We start from the raw sequence: 19882 nt of genomic DNA, 5'->3' as shown, positions 1-19882 counted from the left end.
CACTCTCTCTATCTCTCCCTCATTTGTGGCTGCCTGCATGCATATCCTCTCAGCTGTTCTGTTGACTCCTCCTGCTACTCGCTACTTCAGATTCCCCACCTTCCCATCCACCGGTCCATGCTAACTAATCTTTGCTGACCTTCCCTTCTCCTTGGAGCTGTGTTTTTAGCAGAGCTTGTTTCCAAACACTGGGGACAGTTTATTTAGCATGCAATCAAACCAGTGTGGTCTGCGATTGGGCGGAAAAAAATGAAGATGATTGCTCAGAGGCAAACGATTATTTATGATTAAGGCTTTCCTGTGATTATTTTGAGAGAAGAAATCTCTCCCACCCCTTCCAATGCCGACCATTTCCCTCTCCATCCACACCTCCTGTTGATAAAATACAAATTTACACAGCATGATTAAATCTGTATTGCTACTGATTACTGTGTTGAAATATTAATGAGTGGTGATGTTAACTGCGTTCACACGTTTGCTGATTGTGAGTATTCTGAGTTGGCCTTAACATTTAGTTTCATGGTCCTCAAAGAGCATACTCAATTAGTCCTTTGCTGTTAATAGGCCACGTTAATGCATTATGAGTTCTGCATGTGTACAATGTCACGTCCTGTGGATCAAATAAACGTATTTCTCCCATTCATGTGCCTTTATAAAAATTCTGTTTCCTCCGAGGAAGTAGATTTTAGAGGATCAAGAGAAGTTGCTCAGCTGGGATTTAGCTCCAACACTCCTGCATCAATTTACTGAATTCACTGTCCAAAATGACTCTTCCTTTTTGTCAGCTCTGGACAGAATGGCCAGACGGATGAGCAGAAAGACAACACGACAGTGTTCACCCGGATCCTAGACCGTCTCCTGGATGGCTATGACAATCGTCTCAGACCAGGGTTGGGAGGTACAGTACTGTACAATGGTTTCTTACCGACTCATAACATTCTCAGGTTAGAGCTGGTAGGAGATAAAAGGGTGATGATGAGTTACTTGGAAATATTCAATAACATGGTTATTGCGTGCTGTAAATTACCTTTACAGCTGCTAATTTTCGGGAATCCTTTGTTGTCTTATTTGGAATTGATGGCACGAGATTGCACCACCCTGGAGGTTTATTATTGGTCGTTTGCCAATACCATTAATTGGATGATAGCACTCCAGAACACATAAAAAAGGACGGCTGGAGTCCTTTGTCCTGCTTGATGAAAAATAAATCACCATTTCATTTGCTTATCGTCACAAGCATCCTCATGTCTTTTTTTTCTTCTGCCTTTGCAGTCATATCAGTGGAATCTACAGGAGGGCGATTTACTGTTCGCTCTTTCCTTAGAAGCATGATATCAAGAGCAAGTATCTTTTTAACACGAAAATAAAGCTCCTTGGTGAATAACTCAACTAATTATTTGGAGAAATAGTGTATGGTGTAGATATTCTCATTGGGACCTTGGGTAGTTTTGGCACTTTTCATGGAAGTGCACTGTGCCAGACAGTTCTTCCGTATACTGTTCTATATTCGACTCAACTTGACAGAGTAATGGAGACATATCTAGACCTACTGGAACGTGAAGAGTATTCTTATGGAATTGATTGTGTGGAGGCAAACAGGCAAGGGAATATTACATTTTCAGTGGCAAATGGAGAGAAATTAAACATTATGATTGACACCATTCCTGATGTAAATCATGTTTCCATTTTCCACTTCAAAACATAATGCTGCACAGTCGAAGGTACTCAAAATACGTCAGACCAGGTGAAATATGCTCTCAGCCAAGGGATTTGAAAATTCATGAAGAGATTGCATCGGTCCCAAGGTAATGGTCCTGACACTGACACGGAGAACTGCAGAAATGGTTATTGACCTCAAAATCAGGATTGTAAGGTGTCATTTTGGAAGGGGGCTCTGTGAAAATTAGGGAATGATACGATCAAAGGGCAATGCTCCCCAGGATTACGTGCTAGTTAGAGCTAATGAGGAGCCCTGATCGACACTCACTCTCCTAATTTCTTGGTTCAACAGAGCGTGTAACTGAAGTCAAGACTGACATTTTCGTGACGAGTATTGGGCCCGTCTCGGACCATGACATGGTATGCCCGTCTTTCCTCTCTGTTATTCCCCTCTCTGAAATGTCACCAGTTCTGTGTCCATGTTCTCCCCTTAACCTATTTTGATGTCGTTTCAAAGGTAAAATGTTTATAAATTTGATCAGCCCCATTAGTTTTTCGACATAAATGAAATGTCACGAGCGAGGAAATGTTATTAGACCAATTGGCTCATTCATTTCCCAGATAAATGCAACTTCTAGTCTTAAATGGAATTATATTTGTGTGTCCATTTTTATTGCATGGCATGACCCAGGCGGAGAGGGCTTGGTATTGATGTGGGTTTAATGACTTTGGATCTTGTATAGCCTTTGTCTTTAGATTTGGCCATGATGTACAGTGTATTAGCAGGTGCTTGGGACTAGATTGTAAAGTCCCAGTCTGTGTCCCAAATAGAACCCCTACTTAGTGCACTATTTTTGACACATTTTCATGGAGCCCTATTGGCCCTGGTCAAAATAAGTGCACTTCATAAGGAATAGGGTGTCATTTGGGATACAACCACAGAGAACAGATACTATGGTTATGGCCAGAGACATTACCCTTCCTATGGCTATCATGACTGGATAATGTGATTTGATATAATCCCACTCAGAGATATAAACTGACAGTGGAATGATTCAGACTAGTCTTTGCAAAATTACCCTTCAGAATGTCCTACCTGTTCTCCTACCTGCTTCCAAACGCAATTTCATTGACCAAAAGTGGGCGTACCTACCATTTGAAAATCATGTTGGATATTGAAGAGATATTCTTTATTGAATGGCAATAGCGATGGTGAGATTTGATTTATTCATAATTGCTCTGTTGAGATGTCTTCTTTAACCACTGTGGATGAATCAGCGTAAAACAATTACTAATCTGACTCTGCGTAATGTACAGAGAAATAACAAGTCCCGGGACATACAGTATGTGAAACACACTCTCTCTCTCTTTCTCTCTCTCTCTGCCTCTGATATTGTCTCACAATCTTGATGAAGGTTTGCTATTGGTGCACTTGAACCGTGTGTATTTGACATATTATGATTTTATTACTGTACATGCTCTAACATATGGACCTGCACGTTTTTGCTGCTGCGCTACATCACAGTAAGTCACGGAATGGGCTGGCCAAAAGGAACAGCTACAGTAGCTACCATTTCCCTTTCCAGTCCACTTCCATTACCTTGCAGCTCTGTTACCGTTCACAGTAATTAACTCACTGCCGGGGAAAAACAGAGAACCGGAACGCTGTAAATTCACTGGCAAGCTAACTCCGTCAGGCATTGTGAAATAATTAAAAGCTGCTCTTAGCCATGGCGACTAGTGCATGTTAGAGTGAGATATCGCGCCAGTGTTTGTATTAGGTGTGCTAAAATCTAGAGCAATGTGCTTCTTCCTCATGTTTATTGATGACACATTCATGAGGACTAGCTGAAAGGAAGAGACGGAAGCCACTCCACCAGTTAGATAGACCTACCTTTGTTGAAGCCTCTACCTTGGCAAGGGCAAGACAGTCACCAGCAGGCAAAACAGGCCATTTCTGCTACATGGAAGTGAGAGAAAGGAAGTAGTGATATAGTCTGTAACAATGCCTGGCAGATATAGGATGACTAGGGTCAACCTACCTCTCCTGGGTCCTGAATTTGCCTTCTCTCTCACAGGAATACACCATTGACGTGTTCTTTCGTCAAAGCTGGAAGGACGAGCGGCTAAAATTTAAAGGTCCAATGTCTGTTCTCCGTTTGAACAACCTAATGGCCAGTAAAATCTGGACCCCTGACACGTTCTTTCACAATGGCAAGAAGTCTGTGGCCCACAACATGACTATGCCCAACAAACTCCTACGAATCACAGAGGAGGGAACTCTGCTCTACACTATGAGGTAAGTGTTTTCGTTGCATTAGATTCAGGAAGAGGTATTTTTAACACTGAAAATGGAACTCCTTACTGGGAAGCAGAACATGATTTTCTCTGAAGACAATAGTCGTAAAGTCTACCAGTCCCATGGTGATCGTGATCCCAGTACATTGTAAGGTTACTTTCTGCCCTAGAAAATACTGTTGGTATCAAGCAAAATATGAATCCTGAAAGAGATTGTATACTGCAGTGGGGAGCACTAAGATAAGACCTTTAGTGAGTAGAGTGAGTAGTGTAGAATATAATGGTAGAGTGGAGGCCCACTGTGGGTTTTCCTTTGAGCTGAAGCATTATAAATAATGGTCCCAGACGTGAACTTTCAATGCTCACAAAACAGAGCTAACGTGTGGGTCACAGGGGGTGGCCATAAAACCTTCATTAACGCAGATGTGGACAAAGTGTGAGTTCTTATTCACGCCATGGCGACGTAGAGTTGACGAATGGATGACGTGTCATGGGTGGGTTGACGTTCCCCTTTTTCACTGTGTTGTCAGGAAAAGGCTGCAGGTTTGCAGCATTGTCCCTCACTGCCTGTTTCTATTTCCCTCTCTTTCTCTCTTTGTCTCTCCCTCTCTCTCTTTTTCTCTCTCTGTATCTTTCCCTCACTTCCTCCCTCCTTCCCAGACTGACAGTAAGGGCGGAATGTCCCATGCACCTGGAGGACTTCCCCATGGACGCCCATGCTTGTCCACTGAAGTTTGGCAGCTGTGAGTGTTTCCCCCCTTCTCTATCTCTCTCTCTTGTTCCCTTCTGACCGGAAACCCGCTTCTCGTACCTGATACGAGCTGACAGTGGCGTCACAGCTGTCCTTAGGCAGGATCTGACCTCCCAGGCCCCGCTAGGCCTCACTGGGCGCACGGCAGAGCAGAGACCTTTGTTTATCAGATGCAGTACCCCCTGTCATACTTTCAGCGCATCGTGCCAAGTGCTCATGGCTGCCAGGTCTTCTGACCCCAAAACATCCTTGAAAAGTAGAGAAAGAAAGAGAGAGAGAGAGAGAGAGAGAGAGAGAGAGAGAGAGAGAGAGAAAGAGCGAGAGAGAAAGAGAAAGAGAAAGAGAGAGAAAGAGAGAGAGAGAGGAGCCCGACAATGACGAGTCAGTCTGTTCAGAATAACACAGCATGAATAAAAGACCAACCCTCAACTTTAAACTGGCTCGCTAAATATTTCAGTAATGAGGCTCCTCTGCAGTACAAATCCTCTGCAGTGCTGAAGCAACACTGTACTGTGGATGGCTTTGACATGTCAGATGGTTCGCCAGGAGGGAGGAAATCTGACTTGGCTGTTTAAAGGTTAGTCAGATTGAGATGTTGTTTGTTTCTCTTCCCCTCTCTCTTCTCCCTGCCAGATGCTTACACCAGGGCTGAGGTTGTGTACGTGTGGACGAGAGGGGCAGCCCAGTCTGTCGTGGTGGCTGAAGATGGCTCTCGGCTCAACCAGTATGATCTGATGGGGCAAAGTGTGGACTCTGGGGTTGTCCAGTCCAGCACAGGTTTGTTTCCCTTGTAAAATATACATACACTAAAACCTCCCTCTCCTTTCTCTCCAAAGAGCTGCATTCACATTCCCACCGCTCTCCATTTGTAGGCTTACTTCGAGAACATGTCCCAGATTTGTAATTTCCCTTGTGGGCATCACATCATTTCTCTTCTTTTTGGTTCATTGATGCTGCATGGCATAATTAGTGACAGTGTAAAATGGGTGACCCCTTTACAGTGAGTTTAGCTGCAGGCAGAAAGGTAGTGCATAGGACCATAGAAATCTATGCTTAAGACAGCCTTTACTGTTTCTTTATTGGTCAGTGTTTGAAAGTCACAATACCGATCTCATTAAATGGTATATGCTAATTCTGAGGTACCATTGATTTATAAAAAAAAAAGTAATTAATTTCGCATGGCCATTTAATAAGTGCATATTGATTCCTTTGTTTATGTCTCTGTCAAACATAAAGATCCAATTTATTACTACCTAATTAATTCCCATTGCTGTCAATCCATTGATGAATTGGGTTATGCCACGTTACTGAGTTAGTTGATAAATGAGGCCTATAACAATACTAATACATCTCTATGGCAATAAAACACCATGCTTGTAACATGGCAAACCACTGCAAAGCACACAGACAGATTTCCTCTCTAGTATGTTATAACAGTCTTATTTCACATCTGAAGATTAGGAACCAGCACAGCACCTACTGTAGATTGGATCTAATATTTTCCATATACATTTTTTTAAAGGGGTTGTTGATTCAGATTCAGATCCAGTGTTTAATAGTCACATGTACAAGGGTTGCAGGTGTGATTGCAGGGTGCAGTGAAAATCTTAGTCGCCGAGCTCCAGCATGACGCAGTCAGAACTGCAATCTCACTATTTCTTTAATGTAATTCAGATTGAATTTGTAGGATTCACAGGAGCGCAAGAGCTTTAACAAGTGGCCTTCCAACTGGAATTGACACAATAACTTCTCACGCATAATTCTCTGTTTTAACATCTCTCCATCCCACCCGACAACAGGAGAGTATGTTGTCATGACAACACACTTCCATCTGAAGAGGAAGATTGGTTATTTTGTCATCCAGACGTACCTGCCCTGCATCATGACAGTAATCCTATCCCAGGTGTCCTTCTGGCTCAACAGAGAGTCCGTCCCAGCCAGGACAGTGTTCGGTGAGTCCCTGCTACTTCATACCAAATGTAAACCAGTTGACATGCAATTTACACAGTCACCACACAGTGTTAACTAACCACAGCAGGCCTTCACACCAGAGGGAACAGTGTGATCTTCGTCACATTGCCTTACTAACGTCCCTCTACATGTAGGTTTGAATTCAATTACTATAGTAGCAATGTTGATAGAGGAGGTCTGGTGCCCATCAATTAATGAGCTTGTATCAAAGCGAAGGAAAAGTAACACTGACACTCACTCGCATTGGTTGGTTTCCTAAAGTCAGTATTAAACCGGATTGGTTGAATCCTCTTATTACCGTCTGATTTCTAAGCCTACTGTATACTGGAGCACTGCAGCAGCCAGAGGAGCATTAATTCTTGATTCAACAGTGGCTGCAGTGGAATTTCATGTTCTACGTTGGCTGAGTGTGGCTGTGAGTATGGATGTGTGTGTGTGTGTGTGTGTGTGTGTGTGTGTGTGTGTGTGTGTGTGTGTGTGTGTGTGTGTGTGTGTGTGTGTGTGTGTGTGTGTGTGTGTGTGTGTGTGTGTGTGTGTGTCTGAGCTCTTATGCAACAGCGTCCAAAAGGAAGGCTCTTGTTCGTCAGTCTGCAGCATGCTGCTCTGTAGCAGAACAGAGCGGCGGTTAGCTGGGCTGTCCTTGCTTTACTTCTTCCTCTCTATGTGCATCGCTGATGTCAGTGTTTCCCTTGGCCCGAGTATTTAAAGGAGCTTTCCAAGCTACATAATAAAGCATCTTTGTGAGTGTGATGCAGATGATTTTTCAACAGCAGCCCTAGCCTGTACTGTGTTTGCTGCAGGGTTCATGTGGTGCTGTTGTGCAGCCTACCTGGTGCTGTTCATCATGTGGCAGAATGAGGAGTAGCTGAATGAGGTTGACCTAGATGCATAGCACTATCTGGAGCGCGTGTCTTCCTCATGTCATGTACTGTACTTCTGTCTCGTGGAGCAAAAAACTCATACACTGTACTCACACTACACTTAGCAATACAGTACTCATTATTTCAGGCATGAGATGGGCATGTTTCAAGAGATAGTCTTGGTCAATGGCATATGTCATTGATAATAAATAATGCATAATGAATGATGTGAGTGGCAGTTGGTATGTTTCATTGTGACGTTAATCATTAGGCTGTTGGCAAAAGTAAATTCGTGTTTATTTGTTTTCAGATGTTTATAACAAGCATGTCTTAACAACTCTTGCAATGTTCAAGACATTAAGAAATAATTAGTGAAATTAGTAAGTAGTATTTGTCTCATCAAAACATATTTGCTTGCTTTGCTAACATAAGATGCAATGTATTGCCTCCTGGTTGATATCCGATGTAGGGGTTCCGTGTGAGTGAGCAAACACGGCATATAGCAAATGCAAAGCCTCCCTTTTAGATAAATTGGCAATTTAAAAATGCAGCATAGGGTTATCTATTTGTCATTGTTGTGATTAAAGAAGGCAGATAAATTCAGAGCCAGGATATTGTAGTGGGAAAACGATTTGCTATTTATTTATCTATCATCCCAATAAAAAATATAAATATGATAATGATTATATGGCTCTGAAAGGAAAAATGAATTCATATGTTCCTTTATATTTCATTTTGGAGCACAGTCCTCTATTATTCATCTGTGGCTTTCATAGACATCAACGGTGCTCAGAAGATTAGCTCTTTTTCTTCCCTTCTCTTAAAGTGAGCATCGCTATTGGACGTCTTCGGGGTTGGTGTGTGCCACTGGCATGGTTAGACATGTGCAGATTAGTTTTTAGTTATTGATAAGGTCATGAATAAAGCAGTAGCCTTAAGGTTGACACAGTAGGCTTCTCTGATAGGAGAATGGAGAGGGCCAGGAGTTAAATATTAGTTTAATTTAAGATTTCGTTTGATATACTTGATTTATTGGTGATGATTTATCCATGATTTCCTTGTTACAGTGCTCTCTCTATCTAAGTCAGCAAAGTGTGACAGTCTCATTGCTCCACCTTGCCATTCATTACCTGAAATGTTGAATTTCATTTTTTTTGCAGTGTACCTTTTCACGCTATCACCCCTTATCTACAAAATGTTCCTCCCTGCTACCTACCGTCTGTGTGTGAGGCAAAGATGTGTGTCATCTAAATCACGTGTCAGTTGCTTCTGCACACAGAGCTCAATTGAGTGGAAGGGCTCCCAACAATTGACTTATACCGCCATCACTCCACTTAGAACTTTCCAGATGGTTGCCTCTGTTCATTAAGGGCCTTCAAACTCACCCGCCACACGCAGGCTATTAGTCCAACCTGTCAAATAGACTCATTTAAGACACGTGTCAAAATCATGTTTTAATGAATCCCTCGCTGCATTTAGTTTAAGTTAAAAACAAATAGAAATACCTAACCGTGTCACTCTCTATTCTATAAGCAAATGCTACCGTGCCCACCACATGACTTTGATTTCATTCCACACGTCATTTGGGATTTTAACACTCTTGGTTAAAAAAAGAAATACGACATGAAACGATGTTAGAGCCAGTGCGATGTTTCCATGGCAACACAGCTTGCTGTCTTTATGTATGTTAGTGGATCCTTCAGTATACTTTGGAGAAGAGTGTGGTGGGGAAGGAAGGAAGGAAGGAAGGAAGGAAGGAAGGAAGGAAGGAAGGAAGGAAGGAAGGAAGGAAGGAAGGAAGGAAGGAAGGAAGGAAGGAAGGAAGGAAGGAAGGAAGGAAGGAAGGAAGGAAGGAAGGAAGGAAGGAAGGAGGGAGGAAGGAGGGAGGGAGGCAGCTGCCCTAGACCAGCCTCAATTCTTGACTGACTGTGGCATCCCCCTCCCCTTTACCCAAACGTACTTCCATCCAACCAGCGTTGTCCTGCAGGCTATGGATTCCAGCTGAACTTCTAACAAAATGATGGCATGCAGGGGACCTCAACTTGTAATCATCCCCGGCAAATCTCCTAGCATGGAAATTCAGCCAGCGATGAGCAGGCTGCGCCGTGGAGTGGATAATGAAATGTCAGCGGCGCTGCGTTTCACAGTACCTAGATGTTTCTACTGTAAAACCCTATCTAGCCAGACGAACACTCCGAGCCTTTGATGTCGCCAAATTATGACAGCAATAGAAAATAGAACTGATTTGACACCCTACAATAAAGGAAAGTGTCCGAGGACTGCTTCATTATCAAGATTGTGAAAATAAATATTGATGGTAGTATGACCTTTCAAAGAAATTCCACCACTGTCATAGTACTTTGGTATAGTAGAAATGGCAACATGGCTTGACCCTATACGCACCTCTGATTCAGAGTGGTTGGGTTAAATGCGGAAGACACATTTCAGTTGACTCGGTATCTCTTCCCATTTCCCTTTATACCTATCTGCAAAATGTATTGGTCCCTCTAAAATGGAGTGGAGAGGATTGAGCATGCATGTTTTTGGGACATTTTAGGGTTTTTGACCATTTGTATTTGTTATTGACGTGATTGCATTATTATGATCTCGCTGGGGTCTCAGCATTGAATGTGTGTGAATAGGGTGTAGGAGTTGTGACGGACTGTGAATCATCAAAACATCATGGGAACAACAGAGAATTGTTCATTCTGATGGCCAACAATAACATTCAGAGCTCGGAGGAGAAAGTGAATCGCTCCACTTAGTTGCTTTCATAGCTTCAAGATGGCATGTGTTCTGTCTGATTTGTGATTTAAAAATTAGATTAATGTAATAAGGAAAGGTTATTAGTGGTAAATATACGTCAGAAGGCCCCACACCACCATATATAATTATTTTCAAAAGACTTCACTCAAAAGACTTTGTGAAGTCTAGAATAATTCCTTAGGAGGGTTTAAAGGGCTTCGTGATTTGGCCTCGTTTTGAAGGTTTCTCATAAAGAAATGCTGAAGCTAAACGAGAGTTGTCTTGGCGGTGTGGTTTGATGTGGGTGTTATGTTGGCATATCGTACCCTGGCAGGTTTGTCCCTCCTGGGTCACCGTCAACGTTCCCTCAGAAACATTTTGTCTCTGAGCAAATTACAGTTCTGCTGAGCACAAAGTCGAACGTTGTGAAAATTCTGTGTATCTTCCAGCACGCATTTACTGTGAACACTGAGGCTGTACCCGCCTTAAGTTACAGTTTTAACAGTGGTCAAGTAGGCTACTGTGGCTATTTTATCATAATGTAGGCCTACCAGAGTGGCCTACCAACAAAAACAATGGAGAAAATGCATCCCATAACATTTGAATATGAAAATAGCTGTTCTATCATTCAGCCTACAGTAGCAGCCAATGTGTGGTGTTCAATGTAGGCCTACATTCCATGAGACTTTTGAAAAACAATATGCAGGGCTTGACATTAACCTATTTATCCACTTGTCCTTCAGACAAGGTGACTGAATATGTTGTTGTGTTGTTTGATGCAAGAAACCACTTTACAAAATCAAATACATTATTATTCCCATACCATTCTTACTGAGAATCAGACCAATTATGCTACAGTACTTAGCTTATTTAAGCCTGTCTGTAAATATAACACTGCCCCTTTAAGACAAGAATGAAAGCTCTTTACCTGACTCACTTTTCAAATATGTCTAGAAATGTACACGTTTTGTGCTCTTGTAGGAAGCAATCACTCCCCTATTGCTAACTACAAATGATCTATAACTGGGCTAATATCTCACTAACTAGCAAAGGATTTGAAAAAAATTGCACACGTAGCTCTCGCTTTGATCTCAAAAACAAGCGCATCTACTTATGCTTATGCTTTAAACACAGTCCAGTTCAAAGTAATGGCACAGATCCATAAATGGAAATGGTCTATTTGCATATAAGCTTACTGCAGCTCTGGTTGTTTATGCTGCACTGGTCTGTGTAGAGTCCGGGCTGAGTAGTGCGTGTCAATACAATAGAATCCTACTCGTGCGTTCTGCCTACAACAAAATCTCTTTCATAGTTAGTTTTGTTTCGCTATGTTGCCTTGAAAGTGTCTAATATTGCCTTGATTCAATCGCTATTGCCACAGTAAAGGGAAACGTTCATAGTGTTAACAGGGAAAACTTTAGAACAGTGGTCACCAACCTTTTCTGAGTCAAGATCAATTTGAGTCAAAATGCAAGTTGAGAGCTACCGCTCAGATTTTTATTTTACAGTACTGTAACAATGAGGTTTGTGCAGTAAGCTATAGGCCCAATACACTATCACCACGTATCGGCTTTGCTTGAATTGCCCTGCCAATGCAATGTTGTTCGGGCCGTTTTTTAAAATTATATTTCTAAATTTGAGGTGGGCTATATGATCACACCGGTAACAGATCTGTTGTTGTATTACTTGTGACGCTTAGCTGAGTGAGCATACATTTAAATAATTAGCTTTTTATTTTACTGGGCTGATGGTGCCTGCATCTGATGGTCAGTCTCAGCGGAGGGAGAGAGCAGCAGACCACCTCTCAACATCCCTCCGCTCTCCCTTTCCTCCACTGACACTGACCAAAAAGGGACACCGTCTCTTCCAGCTGATGGCGAAACTCGAGTCGCACCACATTATGTCTGCCTCATGCACAAATTCATGTTGTTACTCCTGTGAACAGAGAAAGTGAAATATTCCTCGATATTAAAAAAGACCCAAGCCGCTAATAATATCAACAACACAAGCCTATAGATACACATTCATTACTGCTGCACTGCTTATTGTAGTGGAAATAGGAAGAATGTGCATTTTATGGCTTATAAAAGTGTTGACAGTGCTGAGTATGAACTTAAACGTGAACTCAATCATAAATACAGCAACGCTTCGCTGTATTCGTTGACAGTCTCTCTCTAGTAATGGTTTTAAACATTTTGAAATCTCACAGTATCAATTTTGCTGTAGCTTTCTTTTATGCCTGCTACGTTACTGCAGACATGGTCATCTGAGGCATCCCATCTGCCAGTGGTAGACCTATAGTGCACTTGATTTGCTCTCTGGGCCCATCGGGAAGGCTGAGTTTGTACCTTCAGACACATGAAATGGTTCAAAATGTCAACAGTTCGCCTACCCGGCATGCAGGGCAGCTGAATCAGGCGCACCTACTGCCAACAGCCCGAGACCAATAAAAAAAATAGAGACACGAAAGGCTTTATCGTTTTTTTTTTTTCTTCAGAAATGTTTGGCGATCGACTAGGACTGCCTTGGAGATCAACTAGTTCCGGTTGGTGACCACTGCTCTAGAAAGTTGAGTGAAGTTCAATCTTGTGCTTCTCTCTGTGGGCTGATATTTATGCGTAGCAGTTCAAGGGAGCTGCGCGGCAGTCTCGAGGCTGCGCACACAATTTAGAAAAAACATTGGTCACCGTAGCAACAACATAGCCACTTCCTCAAAATAATCACTTCCTTAAAATAGTCCGAATTAATCTAAGATAAATCAAGAACTCTGTTATTCATTTAGACGTTTTCTGCAGAAGGAGGTCTTAGTCGCGGTGTTTGGTGCAATATGTTTTGAGATGTTGCCGAGCCAATAGATGGCGCTGTGATACTATATCGTACGAGTGAGCCAAGTTAGGCATTACTTACTATGCACTGAATGGAGCTGTATGCATGCTACACAGTGATGCTGAAGTAGAATTTCTAATAAACATTACCTTGCTCTTGTATGGAATAAACACCATACAAAACATGGTGTCAGAATTCAGAACCAAATAGGTACTATTTATATATATCCTTGACGAATCAGGGATAAATGCATAGTAGGACGGGACGTGCAAACTAGCTAACCAGCATCAAAAATTTGAATAACGACAACAACAACGGCTTACCCGGTAATTCCAGTACCAGAGCCTATGGACGTAAAGGGCGATACATACAACAACTGGACATTTTTATAGCACAATGAGATAGCTACCGGTCTGGATGAAAAGGAAGCAAAAGTCCGCATAGCAGCTCTGCTAACCATGATGGGAAAATAATGTAATCTCTTACAGCGGCATCTTCATATGCCTGAAGCTTAGAGAACTGACCCGGTAAAAATGATAGAGGCGCTACAGAAACATTTTGAGCCATCCAGGAACGTGATCTACGAGAGTTACATGTTGAATGCATGTCAACAAAGTCAATGTGAAACATCAGAGCAGTACATTGCAAATCTGAGGAAGCTGGCAGACACGAGAATTTGGCGTATTACGAGAGGAAGTATTCCGTGACAGGCTTATCATAGGCACTAAAGATATAGCTGTGCAGTGCGCATGCTCATAGATCCGAACCTCACACTGAACAAAGCCATTGACATGCGTCGTTCAAGTGAACAAGCACAAATGCAAATATGGAAAATTGAACCAGAGACTGTACATTATACCACCCGTGAGCGACATTCAGAATCAAAACGGCAAACATATGGTTGTAAACAGACAGAGTTTACAGGGGATAATAACAAGCTTAGAATGCAAACGACTTACCCTGTCATTACTGTTGTTCAGTACATCCAACGCCAAATGCCCAGCATATGGTGTCACCTGTAAAGCATGTGGCAAACAAAACCATTTTGCCAGAGTTTGTAAACAACACAAACCTCAACTCAATCTATTAGAGGAAGATAATGAGTCAGATGACCAAACAACATGCAATGTGGTACATCTTACAGGTAAATTCTGTGGAAGATAACACACTTTTTTTTTAAATGAACCTTAAGCTAGCTCCACTAAGTGATGAGCCATTGACATATGACCCCAGCTATACAATGAAATGTCAACTAGACACAGGATCAACAGTGAATGTCAGCTATGGGGACCTACAGCGAGACATGCAAGACAACAATCCAGTTCTCCTACTTACAGTAGCTTGGCTACACTCAAGCGCTATATGATGGCACACTGATAAAGCCAACAGGAGAATGCAATCTCAAAGCAGATCATGATGGAAAAACATTTCATATCAAATTTCAGGTCATGGAGACATCCCAGCTTCCTCTGCTGTCAGCTGACACATGTGAAAGACTCTGTCTACTACGTTTGAACCACAGCCATGTGTTGCATCACGTCGACACCCCAAGCACCACATCCACTGAGGTCCTCATGACAACTGAGGAGATCATCTCCAAGTACAAGAACATGTTCGATGGGCTTGGTTGCCTTCCTGGAGAGCTACATTCACATTTTAGTCATTTAGCAGACGCTCTTATCCAGAGCGACTTACAGTAGTGAATACATACATTTCATTTTCATTTCATGCATTTTCATTTTTTTTGTTTTTTGTACTGGCCCCCCGTGGGAATCGAACCCACAACCCTGGCATTGCAAACACCATGCTCTACCAACTGAGCCACAGGGACAATGCAGCCTGGTCTGTGCAGCAGCTACCAAGACGGATACCTATTCCACTGAAGGAAAGGATCTCAAAGGCCATACATTCAATGGACAATGCAGACATCATCACAAAATTCACAGAGCCAACACCGTGGATCAGCAACATGGTTGTCATTGAAAAACCTGATAAACTATGCATATGTATGAACCCCATTGCACTCAACAAAGCCTTACTGAGATCTCACTTCCAGATGTCCACAATAGAAGAGATTCTAAAGGAGAAATGCAACGCAAAGGTATTCTCAGTACTCAATGCCAAAGATGGATATTGACAAGTCAAAGTTGATGAAGTGAGCAGCGATCTAACAACTTTCTGGACACCTGTAGGCAGGTATAGATGGCTGAGAATGCCATTTGGAATCAAGTCAGCAGATGAAGAATACCAGCGCAGACAGTGTGAAGTACTACAGAGACTAAAAGGAGTGAGCGTGATCGCAGATGACATTCTTCTCTATGGATGTGGTGACACACACAAAGAGGCGATTGCAGATCATGACAGAAACCTTACAGCTCTCCTGCAGAGAGCAAGAGATGTCAACCTGAAGCTGAACAAAAACAAATTATTGTTAAAGCTACCTAGTGTGACATGCATGGGTCATCTTCTCACCACAGAGGGCCTTCGCCCCTGACCCAGAGAAAATAACAGCCATTCAGAACATGGGTACAACGACGTCAAGTCACTACAGCGGCTGTTGGGGTTTGTGAACTATCTTGCAAAATTCATGCCCCGCCTATCTGATGTGTGTGAGCTGCTCAGAAGTCTGACTGACAAGGACACTGAATGGACATGCTACCACAGCATGACACAGCAGTTGAAGACTATCAAACAGTTAGTCACACAACATCCAGTGTTCAAATACTACGACCTGAATGAGGAAGTCACACTGCAGTGTGATGCCTGTGAGACAGGTTTGGGAGCAGCCCTTCTACAGAAAGGACAACCTGTTGAATTTGCCTCCAGAACATTGACTCAGACAGGACAAAGATATGCCCAGATTGAGAAATAATGTCTCTCTGTTGTTTTTTGCATGTGACAAGTTTGGTCAGTATCTGCATTGCAGAGAGTTCATCACAATACACAGCATCCACAAACCGTTTGAGACGATCTTCAAGAAAGTATTACTCACAGCACCCAAGCAACTGCAGAGAATGTTGCTAAGGCTATGAATATACCAACTCCATGTGCAATACAAACAAGGCAATAAACTACATGTAGCTGACTTCCTGTCCAGAACAGCTCAATCAACCACAGAGCACAGACAAATGCAAACACCAGCCATGGTCTACGCTATGGGTCTAGTCACAACTGACCTGGAACAGGTGGATCACACCAGTGATGTCAACATCTCAACTAAGACAGTAGAGTCAATCAAAGCACACTGTTCCCAGGACCCACTGTTTCAGGCTCTGTACACACAACGGCTGGCCTGGAGCCAAACAGGCTGTGAGTCACACACTGAAAGATTTCTGGACCTACAAAGAGGAGCTCACCACAGAAAATTGAGTGATATTCATCCCTGACATGTTACGAGCTGACATTCTACACAAAATACACTCTGGACACTCAGGCACAGAGGCCAGTCTCAGAAAGGCACGTGATGCTGTTTTCTGACCAAGGATTACAGAGGGTGTAAAGATCTTTATGAGCAAATGTGCAACCTGCAACTCCATCCAGAAGAGACAAAAAAGGAGACACTCATCCTCCACCAAATCCCTCCCCTCCCATGGTCCAAGATCGGGATGGACTTACTCACAGTCAACAAAAGCAACTACCTCATCATGGTTGATTATTACTCGGACTATTGGGAGCTCAACGAGCTGACTGACACCACATCAGACACCATCATTGAATGCTGTAAAAAGCAGTTCAGCAGACATGGCATTGTCCACACTGTTGTTTCTGGTAATGCCCCGCCCCCCCTTCTCCAGAATGAGAAGGGGGGGGGCATTTGCTGAGGAGTGGGACTTTAAACATGTGACGTCATCACCGTATCACAGCCAAGGCAATGGAAAAGCGGAATCAGCTGTGAAAACTGCCAAAACGCTCCTATAAAAGGCTGCGATGGATGGTGAAGACCCATGGAAAGCAGGGTTGGCATGGCGGAATACTCCAATAGAGAGACTTAACAGTTCTCCTTGTACAGCTACTCATGTCCAAATGCACACGCACAATCCTACCCACCATGACAAAACTTCTCAAACCCCAAGTGGTAAAAAAATGTAATTCCAAGAAAACTACAAAAAGGGCTGACAGCAAAACACCACTATGACACACATGCCTGTGACATGCGCAACATCATCCAAGGACAAACAGTAAGGGTTCTTCTCCACCCCAATAGCTCAGCCAGCACTTGTACGCTGGGCATATGCACTGATCAACTCAGTGACCGGTCGCATGAAGTAATAGCGAATGGTAAACAATATAGGAGAAACAGAAAAGACATTTGTCCAGTGACTGAACAACTCAGGATCCCCCCCCGAACGACCATCAAACAAATATGGATGAGGATGATTGGGGACCATGAGACGAACCTGCCATTCAAGCTGGTGGTGAACAACAGGCTGCTGATATGGAAGCAGCCCCACCGCCTCAAAATATACCTCTGAGACACACCAGAACCAAGGCAAATATCAGGCCGCCTGTGAGATACTCCAAAGACTATGTTGTTTAATCTAAAAGGTTATATAATTTTTGCATTTTTATTTGTAAGAGGAAAACGAGTAGTCTGCTTCTTGACTTTAAAGTTGATGGTTATTGAAGGTACTTGAATAAGAACACAGTTATATGTTTTGGTTAACAGTGTAAGGTTGTCACTGGCTAAAGTCTAACCCCAGATCTCCTGTTCATGAGTCGAGGAGGAGTTATCTTCATGTGTTGCATAAAGGAAGATGTTACGAGATGTCGCCAAGCCAATAGATGGCGCTGCTGTTATGTGTATTTGAGTGTGATACTATATAGTACGAGTGAGCCAAGTTAAGCATTACTTACTATGCACTGAATGGAGCTATATGCTTGCTACACAGTGATGCTGAAGTAGACTTTCTAATCAACAGTACCTTGCTTTTGTATAGAATAAACACCATACAAAACACAGTATTTCTCAAGTAAAAAAAACGAGTCAGTGTACTTCATACAGTCTATTGAGTCGGGAAAGTCTGGTGGCGCGCTCAGGACTGATTTGCAAGCTGGTAAACTATTGTAAATAAAGTACAAGCAACATGCTGTTTATCTGTGCCAAAAATCACTTGCTAGCGAGCTAAGTTTAAACTTTTTCAATGAAGCTAGAGAGTTATTAGCTAGCAGGCACATTGAGCAGCCAGGCCACAATCAGGTCACTGGTGAGTGGCGACGTGTGCTTCGGTGCCATTTGTTTTTTTATAACTTTCTCATTATCTATTACCAGAGTGTGCATCTGTTTGTCAGTGTTTCATAGGGAATCGTGTTACGAAACAGGACGTGGGGGGACACAAGATGCTCGCAAATGGGTTTTGGAATATTGACAAGTTGCAGTCGGGATACACGTGCGTTCTGATCGTCTCAATTCTCAAGTAATTGACACTATCAAACACATCAGCAAGTACCCACTCCATAAAGGTCTTAGGGCCAAGGGATATTTCAACATAACACTGGCAATGTGTTGACTTACACTACCGTTCAAAAGTTTGGGGTCACTTAGAAATGTCCTTGTTTTTGGAAGAAAAGCACATTTTTTGTCCACTAAAATAACATCAAATTGATCAGAAATACAGTGTAGACATTGTTAATGTTGTAAATGTCTATTGTAGCTGGAAACGGCAGATTTTTTATGGAATATCTACATAGGCGTACAGAAGCCCATTGTCAGCAACCCTCACTCCTGTGTTCCAATGGCACCTTGTGTTAGCTAATCCAAGTTGATAATTTTACAAGGCTAATTGATCATTAGAAAACACTTTTGCAATTATGTTAGCACAGCTGACAACTGTTGTACTGATTAAAGAAGCAATTAAACTGGCCTTCTTTAGACGAGTTGAGTATCTGGAGCATCAGCATTTGTGGGTTTGATTACAGGCACAAAATGGCCAGAAACAAAGCACTTTCTTCTGAAACTCGTCAGTCTATTCTTGTTTTATTCTTGATCTATTCCATGTGAGAAATTGCCAAGAAACTGAAGATCTCGTACAAGGCTGTGTACTACTCCCTTCACAGAACAGCGCAAACTGGCTCTAACCAGAATAGAACAAAGAGTGGGAGGCCCCGGTGCACAACTGGGCAAGAGGATAAGTACATTAGAGTATCTAGTTTAAGAAACATAATTGCAAAAGGGTTTTCTAATGATCAATTAGCCTTATAAAATGACAAACTTGGATTAGCTAACACAACGTGCCATTGGAACACAGGAGTGATGGTTGCTGATAATGGGCCTCTGTATGCCTATGTAGATAGTCCATTAAAAAAATCTGCCATTTACAACATTAACAATGTCTAAACTGTATTTCTGATCAATTTGATGTTATTTTAATGGACAAAAAATGAGCTTTTCTTCCAAAAACCAGGACATTTCTAAGTGACCGACCCCAAACTTTTGAACGGTAGTGTATGTAAACAAGACTGAGGCGCTGTGTGATGGGCAGGTCTGTCTCACTGTCTGGAGGTTCTGGCTGCTATGATTCAATAGAGCGCACGCAGCTGATAGAGTGCGATCAGCACAGCTGCTTCTCTCGTGTTAGTGGGCACTGGGCATGATCATAATCCATACCAAACCTTCCAGTTAGTTGTGACGAACTCACTTACAAAACTGACTTTATGACCAAAATGATCCTATTTGTGACTCGTTTCAGGAAACTAGGCGTTTGTCACACTACTTCACAGAAGAGCCATTTGAATGTAACCTTTTTTTCTTTTTTTAATGAAAAAAATTCGTTTT

General features: G+C 42.4%; 1 protein-coding gene across 3 annotated transcripts in view; it reads left to right on the top strand.

Moving 5' to 3' along the window:
• The window catches only part of LOC106567505 (gamma-aminobutyric acid receptor subunit alpha-1), a 32242-nt gene that overhangs the window by 4788 nt on the left and 7572 nt on the right, over positions 1 to 19882 (top strand). For all 3 annotated transcript variants that reach the window (XM_014136815.3, XM_014136814.3, XM_014136816.3), the window contains exons 3-8: positions 786 to 898; positions 2012 to 2079; positions 3738 to 3958; positions 4618 to 4700; positions 5342 to 5485; positions 6508 to 6660. In XM_014136815.3, the coding sequence (XP_013992290.1) occupies positions 786 to 898; positions 2012 to 2079; positions 3738 to 3958; positions 4618 to 4700; positions 5342 to 5485; positions 6508 to 6660 (782 nt within the window). The remainder of the gene's footprint in view (positions 1 to 785; positions 899 to 2011; positions 2080 to 3737; positions 3959 to 4617; positions 4701 to 5341; positions 5486 to 6507; positions 6661 to 19882) is intronic.

The sequence above is a fragment of the Salmo salar genome, chromosome 13 (genome assembly GCF_965601325.2).
Source record: "Salmo salar chromosome 13, fSalSal1, whole genome shotgun sequence".
Classification (NCBI taxonomy): Eukaryota; Metazoa; Chordata; class Actinopteri; order Salmoniformes; family Salmonidae; genus Salmo; species Salmo salar.
Note: the sequence above shows the minus strand (reverse complement) of the source record. Positions and strands in the feature narration are given on the sequence as shown.